Here is a 20,124-nt window from a genome sequence, read left to right as displayed (position 1 = left end):
GACAAGTGTCTAAATGTTGCTGGAGACTATTTTGAAAAGTAGTATAAGTTTCATTGTCATTGAGTAAATTGTTTTTTCTCTACATCAATTATTGAACATCCCTCGTATATTAAAATATAAATATATATATAAAATATTAATATGAAACATAAATTTTTAATAGTAAGTTTACCATATTAATTTCAAGAATCAATTTTTATAGGATCCCGCATTATCAGTTGGTATTTAATTCTATAATTACATTACAATAAATTGTTTTTATAATTTGTGAATTTTGTCATAATTGTTACTGTTTTAAAAATTTTGAATTATTATGGACGAATACAGAGATTACAACAATTTAAAAAATTATAAAAACAATTTATTTTAATGTAATTATAGGATTAAATACCAACTAAAAATGTGGGATCCCGCAAAAATTGATTCTTGGAATTAATATGGTAAATTTAATTAATTTATTTACTATGTTTTGGTGCTTTAATTTTCATTTAATATTAAATTTTATTAACACAGTAGTCAATATGTTAATGAAATACTTGAATTTAAAATATTTATATATATATATATATATATATATATATATTTATATATATAACTTTTACCCCCTTCTTATATCATTCTACATTACTTGACACAAACTGACTATCTAAAAAATTGATTTTCTAAATGAGTGAAACCGCAAACTGATGTCTACTGTATTCTTTTCTTTCATAATTATGTTTTTAATATTAAATTATAAAAAAATTGTATTTATAGTTGAGCTGATCAATGTGAAATATGCTATTTTTTTAAGATTAAATAATGAAATAAAAAACCATTTTAAAAATTCCACTCTTTACCTAACAAATGATTTAACACTGAAATTAAATAAATACACATGAAAGAATATGATATTCAAAAAATATATAAATCTAAATAGTGTAACTTACAAATTTGTTATTGGTTATGGTAATATGGCTAGAAGCTCATTCACGCATCTGTCAGTTTAGAAAGTGGGAGTCATTAATATCAGTTTACACTCTAAAGCTAATTTTTTTTTTCTGTTCTACCCTCCTGGTACAGATCCAGACTTATGCAACTAATTATGCATCACAGAGAGATGTTCTTCTAACGGGCCGTAGTATGCCCGGCATGGCAGGTCAGCCCGTTTCACCTGGATCTTTCTATTATCTCTAAAGCTAAGCTATAACCTTATTAGAGATTATTTAATATAAAAGATATTTCAATTAACATTATTTTTACGAACTGTCCATACTAATGAAAAAAAATGAAAGAGTTGCAACAGACTTACTTAGGTGTTGCCAATTTGATTTCAGCTCTCGATGTTTTACGGCGTGGCAAAGTTACAGCTTTCTTTTCAGCAGCATTATCAGATACTGCACCACTAGCAACCTACAAAAATATATTATTCACAAATAAAATATTAAACATCAAATACATTAATCAATTACTACTGCATAAAATTTTTGTAATAAGAGTTAATATTTTTAGTAACTAAAAAATTAATGTTTTGCTATAATTATGAAGAATAAATATATTGAAATACACACAACTCAATATTTCTTCTGTTAGTGAACAGTCAGTACATGTTTGAAAGTTTTTATACTACAGACTTTATATAAGATTTAATTATTTACAATTTTAATTATAGGCTGAACCAAACTACAATTGCCAATTTTTTTTTCTCATAAAAGACGAATTTTGTAGAATATGAAAAAATGTTAAAGACTTGACTAGAATTCGAACCAGAATCTTCTGAATGAAAGACATAGATACTTCCACTCTACCACTAAAATTAAAATCAAATATTAAATGTTATTCCAATTCAGTAATACATACAATCAAAATGAAGATGAGTCATTAAAAGAACATTAACTATTACATTACAGTATAAAATTTATTTATATAAATTTTCACAATGTTATAAATTTAAATGCTGCAACCTAAAAGTTCAAATTATCTGAACTGAATTAATACTTAGTGCAAGTTCTGATCGAAAAATGTTCTACTAAATAAGAAATCCATCAAATGGTGATTTAATTTTATTGTTTCTTTAAATTAGAATAATAAAATTGAATAAAGATTACTTATATTAACCATAGCTCTGGCAACTTACATGTAAACAGCAATGCAGTAAAGTGATAAACAATTTTTTGAAAAATTTTGTTATTCATAATAAACATAACATATTAAATTTAAAATTATTCAGAATAAAGCGAAAAATATTAATATTTTAATGAAAAAATCCTTGCCTTAATTCTGTCTAAAATTATAGATGAAAGATGACTTTTTGGCATTTTAAAAGTAGTTTTACCTTTTCTAAAAAAATTTTTGTTAGCTTATTCTTTTAAGCATTCTTACTTCCTTAGAGCTCATAAAATTTACAAATTAACACTTTTCCTGTCTACATAACTAATAATCATTTTTACAACTTGAAATCACTGATTTTTTGTCTTTTTTTAGCCTGTGGGACAACTGTTATACACTGCTTCAGAGGATGAGATCACAATTTTTTTTGTGGATGAAAATACCATGCCTGACTACGATTCAAACCCCAGACCTTCGGATAAAAGGCAGAAATGCTATCACTTGTGCAATGGAGGCCAGCACGTATTGAAATCTGAATTAAGTTCAGTGTCTATAGGCAAACTGCCGGCCAATCTGTATTAGAAACACCTGCCTCTTCAATATTCTGATAACAAGGACAATTCTGATACAAAAAAACAGAAATGGTAGAATTGCTGAAATTTCATGATTGTCATTAATTACTGCAAATTCTGATTAGCATCTTTATCAGATAATTCATTTAGTGATTTAGTATAAAAAAAACAAAAACTTTTAGAAAAGAATAAATATAACCGCAAACTAAAGGATTCTCAGCAATAAAAATCACTATCAAAGTAGAATCTCTTTCTCAGATTGCGGCTAAATATGAGAGCATCACAGATCATAACAATCAATCTTACAGTAGAGCATTAGTTCACAGTTTGAAACTCACCAGACCTACGGTTAATAGTTAAATGTACAGACTATCTTTGAAAAAACATATTTACCAAGATCTGATGGAAATTAATTAAAAGTATAATGAGGTAAAAAGCACAGATGAACAGAGCACAAGTCTTTAACAGTAGAATAAGACAAACATCAAGCATTTTATCAATACACATTTTACTCATATCACCTAACTTAAAAAAATTTTACATACCTGTACAGCATTTTGAACGATTGTTTTTGCTCTGTTTTTATCTTCATCATCAGTAAGTTTAGACTTCTCAGGAATGCTCTCAGTTTTAATTTCATCTGCTGCTTGATTTTCATCTGTAGGCACTTCGATTTCTGTATCCTCTTTCTTTTCTGTAATAATTTTCTTTTCTTTTTCATCTTCCTCTTTTGATAATTTTTCAACATCTTCAACTAACTTATTAAGAGCAACAGTTGATGCCAATGAAAATTTCCTATCAAATTCAGAATTTGGTGAAGTCGGTTCGGTTGATGAATTCCGTCTAAGTAATCCTGGTTTAACAAAACTCGATGAAGATGCCAATGAAGATTTTCTTTCATATGCTTTTTTAGCATCACTAACTTTAACACCAGGTAAAAATACTTTTTTTGGTGGTGGTTTTACAATTTCTTGTTGATTTTGAATATTATTAAACTTTTCAGCGGTTTCAAATATTTTTGATTTTCTTCGCTCAATAGGTTTAGATGGTTTATCTTCATCAATAATTTTTTCATCTTCATCAGGTTTCTTTTTAATTTCATCTTTATCTTTCATTTCCTCTTTTATTTTATCTTTTGCCGATACATCTGTTTTCGTTTTTACTTTCTTCATCTTTTTCACATCATCACTTTCTTTAATATCATCTTTAGTCCGCTCCTCAATTTTTTCTACTTTAATTTCTGCATTTCCTTGAGCCTTTTCTTCTATCTTTCCCTTTTCTTTTTCCTGATGTTCCGATTTATTATCAATCGATTTAACAGTTTCTACTTTATCAGTCTTCTCTATCAATTTTTCTTCATCTATTTTTTCAGCTACAACAATCATTTCGTTATTTTTATCTTCTTCTTCAACTTTTACTTTTTCTTTTTCAACAATAATTTCTTTTTTATCTGTTAATACTACTTCCATATCTTCATTAATTGTTTCAACATTTTCCTGAACTATATTTTCTTTGCTATCTTCGACATCCATTTTATTAAGTGTTACACTAACATCAGGTGATTTTTTTTTCGAATCAGATTCTTCTAATTTTTTTCTAGAGCCTTTACTTGATTTTCTGTGTGGCTTTGTTTCTGATAAACTGACATCTGAAGTTGAATCTTCTTGTTTATCATGTTTTCTACTTCTACTTGATGATCTGTCTCGTCTTCTGCTTCTTGAACGTTCTTTTTTTCTTCTTTCTGTTGTTTCAGCCGAGCTTTTATTAGGTTCTTGTTCTTCTAAAAATAAAAAAAATATAAATAATTTATTGATGAAATACAAAAACAAATGAATTATTTTCTATAAATCAGAAATAAAATTATTTTATCCTTAAATTGCCATGTTGTTATATCATATTTACAAATCATGATTAACCTCGTTTTCCAAAGGTAACTGACCCACAGACAAAGATAAAAAAAAATATGAAAGAAGAATGAATTTGATTTTACAGAACATAAACAGGAAAATATTAATTAAATTCATTTAATAATCTAACAGAATGATAAAACATAAAAATCAACATTTATCCAGCCATTTGAAAACATGAAGACATAATCACTTGATTTCATAAAGAATAAGGATTTTTAGTTTCTTTAAAGTGATATTTGAAAAATTTAATACATTAAGAATAGAATGAAAACATAACTTTTATATAATCTATAAGAATTAAATTTTAATTATTTGTTTATTTAATTACAAGTAATTGTATTATCAGTCATAATGAATTATGACTGATATCATTTTTGCAATAATGAACAAATCATTCACATGCAACATATGGTCAGTCAATTGTTCTTCCACAAACATTTTTCAACTGTATTTGTTCTAAATATAAGGTTCTGACATAAAATAATGCATGTTAGTAAAAATTTAGGAGATAAAACAAGTATCACTAATTACAACCATGAAAAACAGAATGCTAACAGAAATTAATAGAATAATAAGTTGCTTACTGCCTTTCCCACGACTTACAGTATGATGGTTTCCTACCATCTAGAACATCTTAGACAGTAGCATTCTGTAAACTGAAGTACGAGTTGTAAGTATAATGTCACTGTCAAAATGAAGTTCAATGAAATAATTCCCATAAATTACCTAGTTAAGAATAGTGGGTACAGCTAACTGCAAGCTGTTTGACAATTTTTTATTAACTGATGAGTATAAACTCTCTAAAATAATAATAAATATATAAAAAGAACAAAAAAAATTAAATCGAACCAGAGAAACCAGTCACTGGATACTGTGACTTAGGGGTATAGTAAAAAACAGAGTTTTATTGGCTCACTAGGAAAGAATCTGCATCAATGAATGAAATTCAATTGTTATAAAAATCTCAGTTTCCAATTGTTACCTCCCAAAAATCCAATGAGATGTAAAAGAAAAGCAAAATAATCAACTAAATATAATAGCATAACATTAAGTTTGAGTAAATAGCATTAAAGGAAAATCATGGAACTTTATAATAAAATAAAATAGTTTAACAGCACTTTTAAAAAAATCTATGGATATCCTAGGATATCCATAGATTTTTATCCTAGGATATTTAGAGAAAACCTGAACGTAAATTGTGTTTTACATAATGAAGAAATACAGTGATGAAGCACTGACCACAATTTTTTATTATGACACATCAAATAGAAAGAGATAATTTTTAGAGATAAATATGTCAAATTGGATAAACTAATTAATTACTGGTATTTATTGAAGCAAACGCTTTAATGGTGTTGGATAAACAGGTTAAATTGTATGATTGGCTTTAAGAACAACAGTACCATGGGGTTTAAACATTTTAAATTTGACTAGGTAATACCTCTCACCCAGTCAGATTAGATAAATTACTGCAATCAATAACCTTTTTCTTTTTTCTTTCATTACTTCTCCTTGGGGGTCGAGATCTGCTTTAATCACAAATACAACCAAGACAATTTATCATAATTAACGATAAATATCAGATCTCGCTTTCTCAGCAATAAAAATTAAATGACACTCCACAATACACAGTCATTGAGATTTTAACCCCTTTATTATAGGGTTCATTTTGATAAGATTAAAGAGGAAAGGATGATGATCATGTAAAAAATAGGGTGTCTGGTTTTTTGCAATCTTTACGTTTTAGGGTTCCAACTAGACCAAAAAAAATTATATATATTTAAACTTTTATTTGATAAACCATCAGACAGTGTTTAGTTAGGGAGATGTTCTTATAAGAACTACAACATACAGCAGCAATAATGTAAATTAATACACATTTATCATTATTGTAATATTTTTATTATGCAATAATGGAATTATTTAAATAATGACTGAGGATCTGGAATCCAGCAAAAGTACTTTCATGAAAAAATAAGGTAAGATATGTCTTATCTCAATATTCTGTACTAGGTAGTTAAATTTAATAAAATTTATATATATATATATATATATATATATTCTTATATCTCAGAATTGGCCAAACCAATTTTCTTTGAATATATCTTTATATAGGGCATTGATTATATTAATAATTTTCAAAATTTGTTAAGAGGTGGGGGATATCAAAAAACCCAATTTCAGTTTTCTTCAAAGGCATTTTGGAGAAAACTTTATTTAAGTAATTTTGTTACTCACAATGCATATATAAATAATCCAAAAAATCTTATTTCAAAGAATCAATCATCTTGTAAAATTGAAATATATATTTGTTCTTTTGCTCCATCTCCTGGTTTAAATATTTTTCAAAATTTTTTTGAAAGTTTATATTTCATATAGCTATTAAGAAAATGTCTACAACATTTCTGTAGACCCTGGACTGAAAATAAAGAAAAAGATTTTGTAATGAAAAAGCTGTGCAAAGATATTATATGACTTGGCTGGTTTTGTATGAAATTGCACTTAAAATTATTTAATTGTAGTAATCTCAAAGGAACTAGTTTATCAACTATTGTTTTGGCTATCAGTGTTTTATTCTTACTTCACAACCTTAAATTTTTAGGATGCTATGTCCATGATATTCCAGATTTTAACAGAATGATTAGGATGTAAAGCTGCACTTATCTTACACATGACTCAGATTAGGTCTCAATTCACAGTTAATAAAACTGTGAAAGTAACATAAAATATCAAATCAGCGATTAAACAACAATTATTTTCTAAAATACTTTATTTCAATTTAAGTACTTTTGATAAGCACCAAAATACTTACGTTGAGCAACTGGTAACTCTGGTATAAAATCAAGTGGAGCAGTAGTAGCAAGACTTCCCAATGATTGTGATCTCAATGGCCGATCTGCACTAGTTGGGGATCCACCTTCAACAGTAGCACCCTTAAAAAAAAAATGTAATACTGAAATAAAAAATACTATATGATCTACATAAATTTTTTTAACATAAAAATACTTAGATAAAATATTAAATACATATTTAGGAACACACGACCTTCGAATTTTCATTCTGATTTATATAGATTCCATTTCTAATAATATTCAATTTATGATAATAAAATACAAAAATCAACATCAACTGATACCAAAAAGATATTCTGATTTTTTCAAAACCAGATATACTGTTGGACTAACATTTTGCAAGGTTAATAATATTCAAATAAATGACAACACAGATCATGATAGTGTATTATTTTTTTTTTGAGTCATCAGCCAATTGGCTGGTTTGATGTGTTGCCCCATTATTCTGTTCTGTGCTAATCTTTTTATCTCAATAATTCCTACATCCTCGGTTATCTGTTTTATTTACTACAATCTCTATTTTCCCCTGTAGTTTACCTCTATGTAACCTACAACCAAATTTATTAAACCTAGATATCGTAACATATGGTCCATCACTTTTCCATAAATTCCTCTCTTTACCAATTCATCTTAATTTTGTACTTTATCAAACTAGATAATTTTCAAAATCCTCCCATAACATCAGATTTCAAAAGCTTATATTTTTTTCTTATTGCCTTGTTTACTATAATGAAACATTCATTCCGTAGAAATGGTGCTACCACTCCACCGATCTCCATGGTAAAGTGTAGTGTCTCGGCCTTTCATGTGGAGGTCCCGCGTTCGAATTCCAGTAAGGCATAGCATTTTTTATGTGCTACAAAATTTCCATCTCCATATTCCCATGCAAAAGCTTATATGATGAATAAATCATCAAAAGAATATATATATATATAATATATATATTAAAGATATTTCTCTACTTAGATGCACATTTGATATTATTAGTAGCCTTCTTTTATGAATCAAAGATTTCCTTGCTTGTGGCAAGCTGCTTTTGAAGTATACCTTACTTTGTCCATTCTTTATAATTTTACTAACTAAACAAAAATTTTCAACTTCTGTTACATGGTATTCTTCTCTATCTTAATATTTAATCCCTTTTTATCCTTCTTTCTTCCACATTACATATTCTTTGTTTTTTGTTTTTTTTATTTCCTATATTAAATTCTCACCTAACTATGAATCCATGCTGTACAGCATATTTTCTAATTCATTTTTGAGGCGTGGCAAAAAAAACAACATTATCAATGCAGCTCAAGGATTTTATCAATTCTCTTTGGAAAGTTATTCCACTTTGAAATGTGATTTTCAATTTCCAAATTGGTTTTTTATATATATGTGGGAAAGACCTTATCTCACTCCCATTCCTACTCCAATTCTAGTATAGATTGTATAATTCTTCTTTCCCTACAATTCAGTCCATTTTTCTTTAAAATATTAATATTTATTAAATTCAATAATATAAAATGCTTTCTCTAGATTAAAATCACCATGTAGGTGGCATTATCTTCTTTATCGTATCTTCTTGTCTACTTTTTACTCAAACTTTCTGGAACCAAACTGATCTTCATTTAACAGATCTTCTACTGCTTGTTATACTCACTTATCTATTTTAGTAATAATTCTCTGCACACGAGATATTAATGGTGACAGTTCTCAAAATCACTTGTTACTGGTTTTTTTTACGGTAACAACTATACACTATTCTCAAAAGTTTTGCATAATGATGCATAAGGCTTATTCAGACCTATTTCTTTCAGAGAGCATGCTAATTCAGATTGTAAATCATCAAATTCCTACTGGTTTATTCTGGTTAGACTTGCAGAAATCCATATAATTCAGATTGTAATTTAAAGTTTCCTCTAAAATTATCACAAACTTCTTTTTATTCCTTCAGCACTTCATCCGATAATGTTTCCCTTATGAATAGTTCTTAATATGTTCCTGCCACCTGATTGCTCTTTCTTCTCCCTTGAGAAATTGCTTTCCATCCACACCTCTGATACTATTAACTTTGGCTGAAATGGTAAATGTAAAATTATACTGTAGACTAATATTGTTTACATTTTAAATCTACAAGATTAGAAATAAAATATAAATTTAATTAAATAGCAAAAACTTTAATACACGAGACATGTTTTTGAAATAAGGTTCATTTTAGATTTGCCATCTTATATGCAATGAAAACAGATGGCATTTAGATAGCTCAGTTATTTCAAACAATAGTCGGCTATTAGTAACAGCAATTTACTCATTTTGTTCTTACTTGTCTATATTCATCTATTTATAAATACTAGTTAGTGATCCTGCCAAGTGTGAAGTATGAGAAACAATCTGATTTTTGACAGCAAAAACCATTCTGCAACTGAAATTCAAGGAAAACTTTAAATGTTTAGAGAGCAAATATAATGAGTAACGCTACTGTTAGACAGCGGTGCCTTCATTTCGAGAAAGGTGAATGAACAGTCATGATGAATGTACTGGCCGACCATCAGCTATAATAGATGATTTGAGTGAAAAATTCAAGAAAACTGGTGTTTCACTGTATCACAATTGCCTTTGATGTTTCTTGATCTTTGATTTATGATGTTTTGACTGAAATTGTGCAGTAAATGGGTGCCAAAGATGTTAACCAACTCACACAAGAAAAATCGTCTCACTGCAGTGAATAAATTTTTGGGCGTTATGAAAATGAAGGTGATGATTAGTTGGATCACATTGCAACCAGACATGAGATCTAGGTTTCTTATTCAAATGTTCAGACAAAGCATCAGTCAATGTAATGGCAGCATTCATCATCTCCTAGACTGAAGAAATTCACACAACAATGTTCAGAAAAAAAAGTGTTACTGGATTTACTGATCGTGGAACTACTGTAAATGCCAATGCGTATTGCAAAATATTAAAAAAATCTTAGAAAAGCTATAAAAAAACACAAAAGATGTGGGATGCTATCACGCAGGATTTTATTTTTGAATGACAATGCCCGGCCACATATAGCAAATCAGGCAGTGAGGCGATTTAAAAATCTTCAGCCATCCACCCTACAGCCCTGGTATAGCTCCAACAGTTATTCTTTTTTTATTACCTTAAAAAGTGGCTTTTATCACACAGGTTTGATGATAAATAAAAAAATGGTATTAATGTGTGGTTTAAATCACTGGAAGCAGAATGATTTGAAGAGGGAATGAAGAAACTAGTGAAACATTATAAAAAATATTTTTTAATTTTTTTTCTTATTTACAAATGGACCTTACTTTAAAAACACCTTGTACAAATCAGAACACCCATATGTATATATGTTTGTTTATATTAATGTTCATCTGAAACTTAATAACTACTGTTCCAACCTGAATAATTTTTTTATGAATTTTGAGGATGCTATTAGGCATAAATTATTCAGATAATTTCATTTTAAACAAACATTTTGCTTGTATTTTAACATACCATTTTTATGACGTAATATTTTGAGTTGCCGATTCAAAATCATGCATAATGAATAGGAAGATGGTTCCAATTCCTTACAAATGATAGATGGTGGATAACATTTCAAAAGTAGTTTTTAAGGTATGCTGTAAGTGATGTAATAATTTGTAATAAGAAGCAGTAAAAAACTGAAAATGTAGAAGAAGTTATATACATATAAAAAAAAGCTGGCAAAGTATTGCATGATTTTTCCGGCTATTTATTTATTTAATTAAAATAAACGAGCATGAAACCCATGAATACAAAATCATATTAAAAAAAAATGGATATAAAATTAGGATTCATAATTTAAGTACTCTTGATAAATTATTAATAGTACTTAATCTAGTATTATATATGTCAAGCCAGCTTGAGTGTTCAATACATAGTAAAGATAGCCAAGAAATAGGCAATAGTAATAAAGGAAAAGTAATAAAGCACATTAATATGCATATAATGTAAAAAAATTAATTTTTATTTAATAATGGATCACTCTTTTGTTGACAAAAAAATTATGTAAAATTTTTACATATTTAAGACCAATATATTATAAAATAAACAAACATTAAAATCCTACCTAAAAATTTATATACAGAAGTAGCTGTTTTTCAGCTATTAATATCATTTTACAATTCTTATCAGTTTGAGTTATACCGATGCGATCGCATTAATTAATGTTAATAATATTAAAAATCTGAAAAATTATTACCTGATCAGGAATTAATAATTTATCATTAGATACAGCAGGTGGTGCTAATGATAATAATAAATCAAGTCTAACTGGTGTTTGATTAGCAAGCTCCTCAGCAATATCTAAACATGATGCAGGCTGCCCTTCGTCAACCCACCAATGAGAACATATCGCTGTTATATCTGCTCTACGACTTGGATTCACGTTTAACATCTCTCTTATTAATGGAGATGCAGCTGTAGAAATTAAGAACAATAATAGACTGAATATAAGGCAAGATATATTAACAAGTTTTAATTCCATTACTTCATCGAAAACGTTTTTCATTATTCCATGAAATAAATGTAATTCATTGAAACGGTAATATTTGAAACATGTACAAAACAAAATGAGTTTATATTTTCTCTTTTTATTAAAAAATAAAAATCTGAAATCTGTCTAAAAAAATAAAATAAGTATGAAAAATACACCTGAATTAGAAGTTTGAGTCGGTATCAATTGTGTTAACAGTTGTTGACAGTATCAATCAGTTAACTTAAGTTTCTTTTCAATATAACTTTTTTTTACATAATGTCATAAAAGCTTAGAAAATTTATTTATTACATGTTAATTATATTAATAAAAACAATGACGATAGAAAAGTAGACATAGAAAAATTTTTATATCTTTTTTTTTGTCTATATACTAAATAATATAAAAAATCAATAAATAAATAATATAAAAACAGAACAATCAGCAAAACTTACCAAAACAAAATAAACATTTTCTTCATTATTAGATATCTTTTAATGTTAAATCATTTTTAAAAAGCATAACATATTAGGAACAAGTTTATGACACAACATATTATTACAAAATACTACAGAAATGATGTCAGGAAATTCATTCAATTTAATAGAACTGACTTCCTGTAGTAATCTCGGTAAACTCCCTGTATTGTTATAAATGAAACTTATTCAAACAATTGAAAGCATTATACTGAATTACCTTATTACCTATACAAATATAATAATAAAATGTTGAATCGTATATTAGATTTCAAAATTTTATATTCTATGCATTAAAAGAAGAATGCACATTTTATTCTAACAAATGTAAAATTAGGTCTTAAGATTATTAGGATCAGAGCAAACTTTCTGACAGTCTTGCAAGGAGATGAACTGGGTCATCTGAATTACATTAATTTAAAACTAAGGCAAGTACAGAATATAAAAAATAACTGTTTAGGAAAGTGAAGATTGTTATGTAAAACAGACAACTGAAAACGAAAGATGTAATAAATTTAATGAGGTTAAATATTAGCACAAAACAGAAAGGAATGGTAACACCAAAAAGTGACTTATAATAAAAAAAAACCTGCTAAAAATACAGTTAGTTTGTTCCTTTATTAACTCCAGGTCCTCTGAGAGTCCTTTATCACTCAGTCCTCTGAGTACTGCGCAGCTGAAAGCAATGGAAAACTACAGCTGTTTTTTTTTTCCAAGAAAATGTGGCTCTGCATTTTCAAAAGCAATAATGGAGGCGCCTTCCTTGGTAAAATATTCCGGAGGTAAAATAGTCCCCCGTTCGGATCTCCGGGTGGGGACTACTAAGGAAGGGGTCACCAGAAAAGTAAAAAATAACATTCTACGAGTTGGAGCGTGGAATGTTAGAAGCTTGAAAAAGGTTGGTAGGCTAGAAAATTTAAAAAGGGAAATGGATAGGGTAAACGTGGATATAGTAGGAATTAGTGAGGTTCGGTGGGAAGAGGAAGGCGACTTTTGGTCGGGTGACTTTAGAGTAATCAACTCAGCGTCAAATAATGGGCAGGCAGGAGTAGGTTTTGTGATGAACAAGAAAATAGGGAGGAGAGTGGAGTATTTCAAGACGCATAGCGATAGAGTCATTGTAATAAGGATAAATTCAAAACCTAAACCGACAACGATTGTTAACGTCTATATGCCTACAAGCGCCCATGATGATGATGAGGTAGAATGTGTATACGAAGAGATTGATGAAGCAATTAAACACGTAAGAGGAGATGAAAATTTAATAATAGTTGGAGATTGGAATGCAAGCATTGGAAAAGGCAAGGAAGGAAATATAGTGGGTGAATACGGGCTGGGCAAAAGGAATGAAAGAGGGGACCGACTTATAGAGTTTTGCACGAAGTATAATTTAGTAATTGCCAACACCCAATTTAAAAATCATAATAGAAGAATATACACTTGGAAAAAGCCAGGCGATACTGCAAGGTATCAGATAGATTATATCATGGTTAAGCAAAGATTTAGAAATCAACTCGTGGACTGCAAAACTTACCCTGGAGCAGACATTGATAGCGACCATAATTTGGTGATAATGAAATGTAGATTGGGGTTTAAAAACCTGAAGAAAAGGTGTCAGATGAATCGGTGGAATTTAGAGAAACTTGAGGAAGAGGAGGTAAAGAAGATTTTTGAGGAGGACATCGCTAGAGGTCTGAGTAAAAAAGATAAGATAGAAAATGTAGAAGAAGAATGGGAGAATGTTAAAAAGGAAATTCTTAAATCAGCAGAAGCGAACTTAGGCGGAATAAAGAGAACTGGTAGAAAACCTTGGGTTTCAGACGATATATTGCAGCTGATGGATGAACGTAGAAAATATAAGAATGCTAGTGAAACTATAAGAAAGCAATTTTTCTTTCTTGCTATAAGAATACTTTCTTGCTATAAGAAAGTAAAAGGAACTATCGGCAATTAAGAAATGCTATAAACAGGAAGTGCAAACTGGCGAAAGAAGAGTGGATTAAAGAAAAGTGTTCAGAAGTGGAAAGAGAAATGAACATTGGTAAAATAGACGGAGCATACAGGAAAGTTAAGGAAAATTTTGGGGTACATAAATTAAAATCTAATAATGTGTTAAACAAAGATGGTACACCTATATATAATACGAAAGGTAAAGTCGATAGATGGGTGGAATATATTGAAGAATTATACGGAGGAAATGAATTAGAAAATGGTTTTATAGAGGAAGAAGAGGAAGTTGAGGAGGATGAAATGGGAGAAACAATACTGAGATCTGAATTTAAGAGAGCATTAAAAGATTTAAATGGCAGAAAGGCTCCTGGAATAGACGGAATACCTGTAGAATTACTGCGCAGTGCAGGGGAGGAGGCGATTGATAGATTATACAAACTGGTGTGTAATATTTATGAAAAAGGGGAATTTCCGTCAGACTTCAAAAAAAGTGTTATAGTAATGATACCAAAGAAATCAGGGGCAGATAAATGTGAAGAATACAGAACAATTAGTTTAACTAGTCATGCATCAAAAATCTTAACTAGAATTCTATACAGAAGAATTGAGAGGAGAGTGGAGGAAGTGTTAGGAGAAGACCAATTTGGTTTCAGGAAAAGTATAGGGACAAGGGAAGCAATTTTAGGCCTCAGATTAATAGTAGAAGGAAGATTAAAGAAAAACAAACCAACATACTTGGCGTTTATAGACCTAGAAAAGGCATTCGATAACGTAGACTGGAATAAAATGTTCAGCATTTTAAAAAAATTAGGGTTCAAATACAGAGATAGAAGAACAATTGCTAACATGTACAGGAACCAAACAGCAACAGTAGCAATTGAAGAACATAAGAAAGAAGCCATAATAAGAAAGGGAGTCCGACTAGGATGTTCTCTATCTCCGTTACTTTTTAATCTTTACATGGAACTAGCAGTTAATGATGTTAAAGAACAATTTAGATTCGGAGTAACAGTACAAGGTGAAAAGATAAAGATGCTACGATTTGCTGATGATATAGTAATTCTAGCCGAGAATAAAAAGGATTTAGAAGAAACAATGAACGGCATAGATGAAGTCCTACGCAAGAACTATCGCATGAAAATAAACAAGAACAAAACAAAAGTAATGAAATGTAGTAGAAATAACAAAGATGGACCACTGAATGTGAAAATAGGAGGAGAAAAGATTATGGAGGTAGAAGAATTTTGTTATTTGGGAAGTAGAATTACTAAAGATGGATGAAGCAGGAGCGATATAAAATGCCGAATAGCACAAGCTAAACGAGCCTTCAGTAAGAAATATAAGTTGTTTACATCAAAAATTAATTTAAATGTCAGGAAAAGATTTTTGAAAGTGTATGTTTGGAGTGTCGCTTTATATGGAAGTGAAACTTGGACAATCGGAGTATCTGAGAAGAAAAGGTTAGAAGCTTTTGAAATGTGGTGCTATAGGAGAATGTTAAAAATCAGATGGGTGGATAAAGTGACAAATGAGGAGGTATTGCGGCAAATAGATGAAGAAAGAAGCATTTGGAAAAATATAGTTAAAAGAAGAGACAGACTTATAGGCCACATACTAAGGCATCCTGGAATAGTCGCTTTAATTTTGGAAGGACAGGTAGAAGGGAAAAATTGTGTAGGCAGGCCACGTTTGGAATATGGAAAACAAATTGTTAGGGATGTAGGATGTAGAGGGTATACTGAAATGAAACGACTAGCACTAGATAGGGAATCTTGGAGAGCTGCATCAAACCAGTCAAATGACTGAAGACAAAAAAAAAAAATAACTCCAGGTTTTCAATATATTTAGAACGAATTATAATTATTATGTCTTTTAATGATTTCATAGTTTTTATTACAATATTTCTAAACTATCTGTAATTACTATGAATGGTAGAGAGTAATCAAAGAGGTTTTATAACCTACATTGTAATTAAAAAATCAGGGGTTAGATATGGAACTAAAAAATTGTTCAGATTAATGTATTTTAATGTTTCAACAAAAAAGGATAAAATACTAAAAGACAGTGTGATTTTAAATACACAAACATTTTTTTCAAAAAAGAGAAAGAATACATAACAATTTAGCATCAATCATTGCATCTCAACTGTCTAATTTTTAAAAAACTGGGTTGTTTGATTCATTTTTGCTTTAACCATTTTTACATTGTTGTCCAATGAAACAATCAAAATATTTTTATAAATATATAACCAATACGGTTATGATTTGCACACATAAACAGTAAATGATTAATTTGTTTATTAGGAAAGATTTATAAGGACAGAATTCAGATCAACGGGCGTCACTAGCACCCCCTCTGGCAAGTATGACAACTTGACAGAGAGGCGGCAATGCTATCTCTATAATCTTTAAAATGGGGTTTTTCAACACCTTCTGAACCTTCAAATTCATTTTATTAAATAAATAAGGATGATCTGTTTATGGATGATTGTGTTAAGAATCCTGAATAAAAATGTTATCTTATGAGCAAAATAGTCTTTCAATTAGCATTCTTGGTTTTTTACTGGAGCGCACCGAAGCCCCACAATAACTACTATAAAAATATTCAGACTTCATAAGTGGTCCGACCGAGATCAGCTGATCCTGACCAGTAAAGAACAACTCAATCAACTTACATCAAATTTTTACATGCACATCTACATACAAAAAAGATTATTTAGGAGCAAGTATGACTTTTATCTACATAGAACTCTACGGACGATTCTATCTTCTATGCAAAAGATGAAATCAAAAAACATTCTGTTAAGCTTAAACTTCATTCGATCATTTTTCTTCTACATAATTTCATTTTTATTTCAATATAAGTTAATTTATTAACTCCAGACATATCACGACCACCGTTCTCACAACTGTTTATCAAAGTTTTAGTTTGCTGAGTTGAAGTATCATTGAAGATAAAAACATTTTCAGTGAAGGCTGAGAATTCCATATCTTAATTATTTCATTAAGCTGCTTTCCTTTAGTGTGCAAAGTCACTGCCTTTCAGCCTGTGATGCACAGTCCCATCAGTCCAAAATATTTTTAACACACATCACAGAAAGCATAATAAACATCTCTATCTCTTCTCAACAGGCTGAATTCTAGGCATAAGTTTAACTACAGGTCATTAAATAGTATTTTTTTATGTCATTTATTTATGTCAATTTATTACCTAAAGTACAAAAAAAATTCATGGTAGTTTTGAGAGAAATTCCAAAAACACAGTTAACATTTAAATTTTCAACTTTTTGTTATAATTTCACCAGCGAAAAAATTAACTGCAATTTGAAATATTCCTCTTTTAATATAAAAGAATAATTAGGGAATGTAAGTAAAAACAGGACATGTTAATGGCTGTTTGATGGATGTAGTTGCAACGTGCTGAGCAATGGGATTATCACTTCCCTATGCCAGGAAAGTATATCAAATATATTTTATTACTTAAAAGATGCTCGGTAACAAAAATGCAACTACCTAAAATTTTTCACAATTTTTTCTAAAACTTCCTGACTTTTCCTGCCTGTGGAAACCACGTCAACAATTATGAAGTACAGGCTTTATCCGGTTTTTAAACACAGGAAGTGTGATACTTGCTGAAATTCATTGGTAGATTAGTGAATTTTACAGTGAAAATGTAATGACTGATGTAATAAGAAAGCAGGTTGGACAGTTTTCCTAGTAAAGGCAGTTACTTTTATACAGATTTGAATACTAGATTGTGGATACCAGTGTTCTTTAATGGTTGGGTTTCAATTAACCATACATCTCAGGAATGGTTACCCTGACACTATACAAGACTACAAATCATTTACATGTCATCCTCTGAAGCAATACCTTACGGTGGTTCCAGAGGCTAAACGGAAAAAGAGAGAGAGGTTGGACAGTTTAACAAAGTTTAAACAATTATGCATGATGAGACACTGCATGAGCAGCTTTTAATCAATGATGATGATTAAATTGTCAAGGTTCTTGATAACCATGCTTGAAAAATGTATTTTATAATTTTTCCTTTTATTAGTTTTTACCATTTCCATAAACTAGGCAGAAAACATTTCTGACATATTTGAAGTATTATAACTCTACTACCAGAAAAAGCTGTTAATATTTTTACTAGCGCTAGTACTGGAGTACGGTCACAATAATCCAAACCTCCAGTAACGTGAACAAACACTACATTTATGATTACCATCTCCTCACAGAAAAATTAAGTTCAACACAGATCAAAATTGCTTAATATTAAACCAATACTGATATTAATGCAGTAAATAAAAAATTAATAAGTATGGGAATAAGCAGAGTTGAAAAAAATCAGATTTAGCAAATGAAGAATTATGCAAAAAAAAATTAGCCATCAAAGAAAATAACTACATGTTAGATTACAATAACAATGACAAAGACAGCAATATAACATGATGGGACGAGAAATTGCAATTCAGTATTACTCTATAGTAAAGTGCAAGAATATTTCAACAAATGTTCAACATGAACTGACCAAAACTATTGTTGAAAGGAAGAAATCCCACTACTTTTGCAATTAATTCAAATAATGAACAGCACTCATTTTAAATGTAAAATAATATACGTGATAAAATATAAATAAGATCACATAAAGCAGACTAAAAATAAATTCAACAAGTAAATACAAATGAAGAAAGTATTCACTGTATAACTTCAAGCACTGCCATTTTTTTTTTTTTAATAACTTTTAAAAATTGAATGATTTAAATTGGGGTCTATCAATGAATATATGTTTGAAACCAATCACCACGAATAAACCTATTATACATTATTAAAATTAAATAAGTTAACTAGCTTTCCTCTGGCTTTTAGAGATACAAGTGATGATGGTAATTCAGATTTCAATAGATTAAGGGACTCCTAGTTGTGAAATTTATACACTTAAATAATGACTAACATTTCAACTAAAAGTAAAAAACAAATAAGAATAACTTACGTGAAGGCTTTTTCGGTTCAAAATAATCACCCTGAGATATCTGTCTGACAAGTCTTTTAAAATTAGATCCATCAAATGGCATAGCACCATATACTAATGTATATAGTAAAACACCAAGAGACCTACAAAAAAAAAATTACCAGTTACTAACATTAGTAATAATAGAATAAATAAATATAGCACAAAAGTTTACAAAAAATTTTGTTATATAATCCCTAGGATAAAGTAGAATTAGTTAATTAAGCCAATTAATACAAATAGACTTTCTACATGTTATTAAAATTAAATGGGTTGATGAACTACCTGCTTTATTTATAATTAGATGTATACTACTACAATGAAAATAAAGTATGGTATAGATATAAGTTGACAGTTATGTACAAAAAGTAAAATTTAATTCTATTAAATTTTACTTTTTCCTTATACAAGGGCGGTTTGGTTCGGAAAGTAACCTCTGGCTATAAATAAAAAACCTGCATAGATAAAAATATTTTATTACATACAACTTAGAACTACAGCTTGCAACTATTTTTCAATATAGTTGCCATTTAAATTCAATCATTTGTTTAAGGTATTCAATAATACCTTGAAGTAATATACTTTAATAGGTTAACATAATTTAAATTAACATAAATGTACTTTATTACTGTTCATAATGTAATTTAGTCTTTATTATAAGAAAAAAAAAACAGGTTTTTTTTTGTACTGATTTTACTTTCAGCTACTCTGTTTCTGTCAACATTCTGGCTTTACAAATTAAGTTAAATAATTCTGAATCAATGAGTCTTACTCAGT

At 29.1% G+C, this 20,124-nt stretch overlaps 1 protein-coding gene across 3 annotated transcripts in view; it reads right to left on the bottom strand.

Moving 5' to 3' along the window:
- The window catches only part of Nuak (Nuak family kinase 1), a 121,805-nt gene that overhangs the window by 62,549 nt on the left and 39,132 nt on the right, over positions 1–20,124 (bottom strand). For all 3 annotated transcript variants that reach the window (XM_075380484.1, XM_075380486.1, XM_075380485.1), the window contains exons 8-12: positions 19,330–19,451; positions 11,639–11,856; positions 7,383–7,503; positions 3,206–4,440; positions 1,292–1,392 (exon numbers count right to left, since the gene is read on the bottom strand). In XM_075380484.1, the coding sequence (XP_075236599.1) occupies positions 1,292–1,392; positions 3,206–4,440; positions 7,383–7,503; positions 11,639–11,856; positions 19,330–19,451 (1,797 nt within the window). The remainder of the gene's footprint in view (positions 1–1,291; positions 1,393–3,205; positions 4,441–7,382; positions 7,504–11,638; positions 11,857–19,329; positions 19,452–20,124) is intronic.

Source organism: Lycorma delicatula, chromosome 12, assembly GCF_047948215.1.
Source record: "Lycorma delicatula isolate Av1 chromosome 12, ASM4794821v1, whole genome shotgun sequence".
In the NCBI taxonomy this organism is placed as follows: domain Eukaryota; kingdom Metazoa; phylum Arthropoda; class Insecta; order Hemiptera; family Fulgoridae; genus Lycorma; species Lycorma delicatula.
Note: the sequence above shows the minus strand (reverse complement) of the source record. Positions and strands in the feature narration are given on the sequence as shown.